Source organism: Xenopus tropicalis, chromosome 10 (genome assembly GCF_000004195.4).
Source record: "Xenopus tropicalis strain Nigerian chromosome 10, UCB_Xtro_10.0, whole genome shotgun sequence".
In the NCBI taxonomy this organism is placed as follows: domain Eukaryota; kingdom Metazoa; phylum Chordata; class Amphibia; order Anura; family Pipidae; genus Xenopus; species Xenopus tropicalis.
Genome location: NC_030686.2, coordinates 47,826,861 through 47,835,016, shown reverse-complemented (window position 1 = coordinate 47,835,016; position 8,156 = coordinate 47,826,861). Strand labels below are relative to the sequence as shown.

The following is an 8,156-nucleotide window of genomic DNA, read 5'->3' as shown; positions in this document are numbered from 1 at the left end:
ATATCTGGGTCAGTAACGGTTGTACCTTAACTGTAGCAAATTATTAGGTTGTTAAATCTTTTCTGGTGACTCACCTCATTTGTTACGGACACCCGTGCAGCAGAGCAGAGGTCGGGAAACGCACGGGAACGGGCAGGGTTATCCATCCACCGAGCAGTCACCCATGAAACGTGCACCATTGGTAGGTCATGAGGAAACGTTTGCAATATAAAGTTTGTTTATCCAAGTCTTCCCGGCGTTGGGCAGTGTTAGCCACCCAATGGTTGTCCGTAGAACACCAACGGTCGGTCATAAGGAGAGATTTGCAATGTTTTGGTCTTGATTATCCACCTACTGGTCCAACGAGTGTTCGTCCATTAATGATGTAACTATGGCTTGGAATGATAGTTTTGCATTCCCTATATAAGAAAGTAGTAATGAGGTAGATACCATTTTTGGGTAATTTATGGTTTTTCCTGGCCAAACTCAAGGCCCCGCAGGTATTTATTATCACATACTTGTAGATGGTTTGGCTCTCATCATCTGAATACCAATCACCAGCAACATACTCTTCGTATCTTGATATGAGAACCATTATGACATCTATATCTTTCTCAATGCTGATAAGTTACTGCTAATGAATAGGGTGACAATGGAAATCTATCAGTCCTACTAGTACAGGTATGGGATCCCTTATCCGGAAACCCATTATCCAGAAAGCCCGTCTCTCATACACTCCATTTTAATCAAATAATTCAGAATTTTAAAACTAATTTCCTTTTTCTCTGTAATAATAAAACAGTACCTGTACTTGATCCCAACTAAGATATAATTACCCCTTATTGGGGCAGAACAGCCCTATTGGGTTTATTTCATGGTTAAATGATTCCCTTTTCTCTGTAATAATAAAACAGTACCTGTACTTGATCCCAACTAAGATATAATTACCCCTTATTGGGGGCAGAACAGCCCTATTGGGTTTATTTCATGGTTAAATGATTCCCTTTTCTCTGTAATAATAAAACAGTACCTGTACTTGATCCCAACTAAGATATAATTACCCCTTATTGGGGCAGAACAGCCCTATTGGGTTTATTTCATGGTTAAATGATTCCCTTTTCTCTGTAATAATAAAACAGTACCTGTACTTGATCCCAACTAAGATATAATTACCCCTTATTGGGGGCAGAACAGCCCTATTGGGTTTATTTCATGGTTAAATGATTCCCTTTTCTCTGTAATAATAAAACAGTACCTGTACTTGATCCCAACTAAGATATAATTACCCCTTATTGGGGGCAGAACAGCCCTATTGGGTTTATTTCATGGTTAAATGATTCCCTTTTCTCTGTAATAATAAAACAGTACCTGTACTTGATCCCAACTAAGATATAATTACCCCTTATTGGGGGCAGAACAGCCCTATTGGGTTTATTTCATGGTTAAATGATTCCCTTTTCTCTGTAATAATAAAACAGTACCTGTACTTGATCCCAACTAAGATATAATTACCCCTTATTGGGGGCAGAACAGCCCTATTGGGTTTATTTTCATGGTTAAATGATTCCCTTTTCTCTGTAATAATAAAACAGTACCTGTACTTGATCCCAACTAAGATATAATTACCCCTTATTGGGGCCAGAACAGCCCTATGGGGTTATATTTAATGGTTTAAATGATTCCCTTTTTCTCTGTAATAATAAACAGTACCCTGCTACTTGGATCCCAACTAAGATATAATTACCCCATTACTTGGGCAGAAACAGCCCTATGGGGTTTATTTAATGGTAAATGATTCCCCTTTTCTTGTAATAATAAACAGTAGCCTGTACTTGATCCCAACTAAGATATTAATTACCCCTTATTGGCGGCAGAACAGCCCTATTGGGTTTATTTAATGGTTAAATGATTCCCTTTTCTCTGTAATAATAAAACAGTACCTGTACTTGATCCCAACTAAGATATAATTACCCCTTATTGGAGGCAAAATAATCCTATTGGGTTTAGTTAATGTTTTTTTGATTTTGTAGTAGACTTAAGGTATGGAGATTCAAATTACCCATTATCTGGAATACCCTTGGTCTTGAGCATTCTGGATAACGGGTCCTATACCTGTAGTATAATTTAGAAAAAAGCACCAAAAATGTCAAAGTCAATGAAACAATAAATTCTACATTCAATACTCAGTACCCTGACGCTAATAATTATGCAATTAGGGTACATTAAAGCCGGAGGTCATAACTGCGGCATCGGCTGCGGGTTTTCAGGAACGGGCAATATGTTGGGTGTGTCGACAAACTGCCGGAACTCAAATCCGCTAGCTGTCTTTTCCTTTGCCAATTTGTAGACTGACTTTAGTATATAAAGAACAACAAAGCAGACGATCAGCAAGATAATTGCGATGAAGATGATTAGCAACACCATGGATGCTTTCCGAGCTGCGCTAGACGGTGAGTTAATTGTCGGGGCAGGTGATATTAACAATAGTCTTGTTACGGCTACGGCAGAGCCCTCGCTGTTGGAAGCCACACACACATAGGTGCCAGTATTACTGAGCTGGATGTTTGTTAAATTCACTATCCCGTTGCTCACAGAAGGGACTGTTGATCCTGTCGGCAGTAACCAAGAGAGAACAGACGTAGGGACACTATTTACAGAACAAGTCAGTATCACAGAGGCAGATTCCTTTACATATATTTCTTGGTAGGAGTTATCGAACGATGGCGCAGAACAAGGCAGAGCAGAGGCTCTTGCAAAGGATAAAGAGTTATTCGGAATGACGGACTGCGCAAACCACTTGTTTTCGGCAAGGTCCATCGCCCTGTAGCGACACTCATCCGTCATGTTGTTCCCAGCAATGCTGACTTGCAAAGGAGAATAATTGCCGTAGGCCTTAAACCATAGAGGGGTTACTGTCCTGAGGCTGTTGTCGTCCAGATTGAGAAACGATAACTGAGCCAGACTCTCAAAGGCCCGGTTCTGGATTAGGCCAATCTTGTTTCTCGAAAGATCAAGAACCCTCAGGTACTTCAGACCTCTGAACATCTGCCTGGTGATCAAGCTCAAGTTGTTCTCTCGCAAGTCAAGGAGCTGAACTGAAAGGTTATTGAAAACCAACGGGTGCGTGTTTGCGGCACTTAAGTTTAACTCATTTAGAGATAGCTTTTTAAGCTCCTGAAAGCCAACAAATGCACTGCTATCGATGAATGTCACCGGAGTTCTTCTGATGGCTATTTCTTCCAGGCTTTTCATATTTTGGAAGCTTCTCTGAGAAATGTCTAAGGGCTGGCAGTTTATTAAACTCAGCTTAGTGGTTTTATTAAGTCCGCTAAATGGGAGGAGCAGGTTTTTCTGTGATCCACAACAGCTAATGGAAACTGAAGTGCAGTTACATCCTGTGGGGCAGTTGGGGGGCACTTCCTGGAGTCTTCCATGTCCTGCCACTGAGAGTAACAGTGTAATGCATAGGAATATAGAATCCATCTGATCTAGAAGGAAACACAGCAGGATTAAATCAAGTGGAATTAGATGGAAAATTGCATAATTTCATAAACAGGTATGGGATCCATTATTCAGAAACAGTTAGCCAGGAAGCTCAAATTATGTGGGGGCAGAACAGTCCTATTGGGTTTATTTAATGGTTAAATGATTCCCTTTTCTCTGTAATAATAAAACAGTGCCTGTACTTGATCCCAACTAAGATATAATAACCCCTTATTGGGGCAGAACAGCCCTATTGGGTTTATTTAATGGTTAAATGATTCCCTTTTCTCTGTAATAATAAAACAGTACCTGTACTTGATCCCAACTAAGATATAATTACCCCTTATTGGGGCAGAACAGCCCTATTGGGTTTATTTCATGGTTAAATGATTCCCTTTTCTCTGTAATAATAAAACAGTACCTGTACTTGATCCCAACTAAGATATAATTACCCCTTATTGGGGGCAGAACAGCCCTATTGGGTTTATTTCATGGTTAAATGATTCCCTTTTCTCTGTAATAATAAAACAGTACCTGTACTTGATCCCAACTAAGATATAATTACCCCTTATTGGGGGCAGAACAGCCCTATTGGGTTTATTTAATGGTTAAATGATTCCCTTTTCTCTGTAATAATAAAACAGTACCTGTACTTGATCCCAACTAAGATATAATTACCCCTTATTGGGGGCAGAACAGCCCTATTGGGTTTATTTAATGGTTAAATGATTCCCTTTTCTCTGTAATAATAAAACAGTACCTGTACTTGATCCCAACTAAGATATAATATAATAATCCTTACTGGATGTGAAACACTCCTATTGAGTTTAATTCATTTAGTGAGTAGATCATTTAGTAGATCCACATTACGGAAAGACACCTTATTCAGAAAACCCCAGGTCCCAAGGATTCTGGATAATTGGTCCCATACCTGTAATGCAGTTCTTGTTTGTGCTCTGGCGAACAGGGCCACCATCAGGAATCATGAGACCCCATGCTACAAAGTAAGAAGACCCATAACCCAGTGGCCAAGGTGACCAATAGGTTGATTATTGAGGCCATTTTGGGGGAGGGCATTGTCAACAAGTAGAATGGGGCAATAAATGACCCATGGATGCACAGTTATGCCCTTGATTAGCCCCAATCATGCTCATTGTACTAAAACCCTACCCATCTTTTCAAACCCTGCCATTTGCCATGGGGCTCCAGAAAGTAGTCTCCCTGTACCCCCATGATGGTGGCCCTACTAGCCCCCTAGCCTTACTATTAATTAATACTATTAATTACTATTAATTTGTTTACTTGTCACAGAGGATCCCTTAGGAACAGCTGTTTTGATTAGTACGGCCTATAAAATAGAAAAAGAAATAATAGGAACATTTAAGAAGTTAGAATCGATATGAACTTCCATAGGCCCATTTACACAGGGTCAGACTGGGCCGACGGGACACTGGGAAAAATCCTGGTGGGCCCTGGCCGTAGTGGGCCCTGGCTGACCAGACCCGACCCTTGCCAGGGCTCCCCCTGCCCAACAGTTCCCCCCCTGACCCGTTAAACTTACACACGCTCACGGGAGGACATCGGGTGGGGGACCCTGCGTGAGGTTAGGGAGTCCCTGCGGGGGTGGGGATAGAGGGGACCTGCAGGGGGCACCCTGGGCCCTGCACCGCCCAGTCCGACCCTGCATTTAAACACTCAACAAAGGGAACTATTTGGCACACTGATGTGACCTGGGACCTTCTTTTTGTCTCTGATTGGATAGGCGGTGCCCATTTACAAGATGCGAATTGTCATCAATGGACCAAGTTTGTTTTGAGTATCAAGGACTGCCCCAGAAACCTAATAAATGTAGTACAAGAAACTGTGATAAGTGCCAGGGTTTTTCTGTGATAGAGGGGTTAAGAATGACCTATAGATGTGCACAACACTGATGTGAATTAAAAATCTTATTTTAGCACAAAAAAATAGTTGAAATTGTTTAACCTCCAAATCTTTTCTCGGGAGAACAAGCCCAAGAAAATGCCTCGGGGAGCTTTCATTCTGCGCAGCAGAGATCAGAACAGGATGAGTTGCTTTAGGCATTTGCAACTACAAACCCAGCCTGGAAAGCAGGACTAGTCAGGGTGACCTACTCGAGAGAAAGATACCCCACTGCTGAATAATTACCCAGGGTACGCCTGTACCCCAATCTGTTATTAGATGGGCTCAGAACCTTAATATATCCTTTTGTTATAAACTGCTGCCGGCTCTGTGTAATGTTTCTTAGCAGTAACTCCCCTTTCTGATTCTGGCCAGGTTCTGACTGACCTATTGATCACATGAAAGACATAAATAAACTGTAAAATATATCTTTATAAAGAGTGTTGAATTATGTGGGATAATCAAAGCTGATATACTGATATAAGTGAAATAGTCTCCATGGAGTTGTACAACCTGTATAAAACCACTTGGTTAGAGGTCTCGGGGAGCATTGTCTCAGGTGTTAATCAGTAACTTAAATGTTATTGTTTTTTTAATCTGGGAATACTTCTCTTTACGTGTAGAAGAGTACGATTGTGCTACAGATACTGCCCTCCATGCCCCTCCCCAAGGAATGGCAGGCCTAGAGGGTGGCATTTGTCTCATTATATGGTGTCAGAACTCCTGCAGCAACTGCTCATTTACAGTAGGGGGTACATTATCCCTTATAATACATGAGTGATACTCAGAGTTCCCTGTATAACTCAGCCTGCAGCCTTGTGCCTTTATATGGGGGGCACAGAACCCCTCAGTGACTGCTAATATCCTTATCATTTACAGTAGGGGGTACATTATCCCTTATAATACATGAGTGATACTCAGAGTTCCCTGTATAACTCAGCCTGCAGCCTTGTGCCTTTATATGGGCACAGAACCCCTCAGTGACTGCTAATATCCTTATCATTTACAGTAGGGGGTACATTATCCTTATAATACATGAGTGATACTCAGAGTTCCCTGTATAACTCAGCCTGCAGCCTTGTGCCTTTATATGGGCACAGAACCCTCAGTGACTGCTAATATCCTTATCATTTACAGTAGGGGGTACATGATCCCTTATAATACATGAGTGATACTCAGAGTTCCCTGTATAACTCAGCCTGCAGCCTTGTGCCTTTATATGGGGGGCACAGAACCCCTCAGTGACTGCTAATATCCTTATCATTTACAGTAGGGGGTACATTATCCCTTATAATACATGAGTGATACTCAGAGTTCCCTGTATAACTCAGCCTGCAGCCTTGTGCCTTTATATGGGGGCACAGAACCCCTCAGTGACTGCTAATATCCTTATCATTTACAGTAGGGGGTACATTATCCCTTATAATACATGAGTGATACTCAGAGTTCCCTGTATAACTCAGCCTGCAGCCTTGTGCCTTTATATGGGCACAGAACCCCTCAGTGACTGCTAATATCCTTATCATTTACAGTAGGGGGTACATTATCCCTTATAATACATGAGTGATACTCAGAGTTCCCTGTATAACTCAGCCTGCAGCCTTGTGCCTTTATATGGGGGGCACAGAGCCCCTCAGTGACTGCTAATATCCTTATCATTTACAGTAGGGGGTACATTATCCCTTATAATACATGAGTGATACTCAGAGTTCCCTGTATAACTCAGCCTGCAGCCTTGTGCCTTTATATGGGCACAGAACCCCTCAGTAACTGCTAATATCCTTATCATTTACAGTAGGGGGTACATTATCCCTTATAATACATGAGCGGCAACTGGTAGTTGTTAACCTGTACCATGACTCCTGCTTTCATCAGCTAAATGCATGGGTTTAATGCATGAGACACAGCTGCTTTTATCGTAGAGCTACAGATCACAAAGACAATGGCTATAAAAATGTTATACATATATACTGTGGCAAGTGAGATATTTAATAGGCAATAACCTTCTTGTCTCCAGAGTCAAATCACTGAGACTTGTGTCACATGAAAGGAAAAGTGAGCCGGTTGCCAGAATAAATGCTACAAATAAAGGCACTTACCACTGGAAAGCAATGTCACAATATGACTAAATATGCCAATGGCGTTTCCACTCTATGAACATCTGAATGAATAAGATGGGAGAGCACGGAATGCTTCCTAGCGTAACAGCAACCTAATGGTTCATCCAAGGATTCACACTGCACTTTTATCCCCAGAATGAGTGAGAAATGGGGAAATATTGCATATGGCAGCATTTATATCACAGCCTTATGCTTCCTAGTGCCCAACTGTACTGTTTCTTTAAAAGGAGGGGCTTACTAAAGTACATGTAAGGCGTCGGAGATACTAAGCCAGATGAAACTGTTTTAATGGGGACCTTTCACCATAAGGAATAATTCCAAATCCTTTTCTATCATGTTAGTTGAAAAAAATAAACTTTACTTGCGCTAAATAAATTATTTATTTTTTTTTCCCTTCAGTCTTGGAATCTTCTGTCACAGCCAGCAGGCCAGCGCCATTTTGTGAGCACTGTAATTAAGGGACGCTTTGTATCCAGGGCCGCCATCAGGGGGCACAGGGGAAACAGTTGTCCCGGGCCCGGCCTATCTTCACTTTTAAAGGGGCTCGGGCCCCCTTTAATCTATTACGGCCGGCCCTGTCATCTGATTGGTCGCTCCTCTACGTTCTTCTTGTGCGGCGGCGACAGGCCCTTTTATAAGGTTGCGCCCCACATG

The 8,156-nt window shown here is 41.8% G+C and overlaps 1 protein-coding gene across 1 annotated transcript; it reads right to left on the bottom strand.

Annotated features, from left to right (window-relative positions):
• Positions 1-2,086: 2,086 nt before the first annotated feature.
• LOC101734523 (leucine-rich repeat, immunoglobulin-like domain and transmembrane domain-containing protein 2) lies at positions 2,087-3,483 on the bottom strand. The gene has a single exon (XM_004918737.3). It carries the CDS (start codon positions 3,460-3,462, stop codon positions 2,215-2,217), a length of 1,248 nt encoding a protein of 415 aa, XP_004918794.3. The 5' UTR covers positions 3,463-3,483; the 3' UTR covers positions 2,087-2,214.
• Between the last annotated feature and the right edge of the window lie 4,673 nt (positions 3,484-8,156).

Excerpts from the sequence above, each read along its gene's own strand:
- LOC101734523 (XM_004918737.3), bottom strand. The coding sequence starts at position 3,462 with ATGGATTCTATATTCCTATGCATTACACTGTTACTCTCAGTGGCAGGA.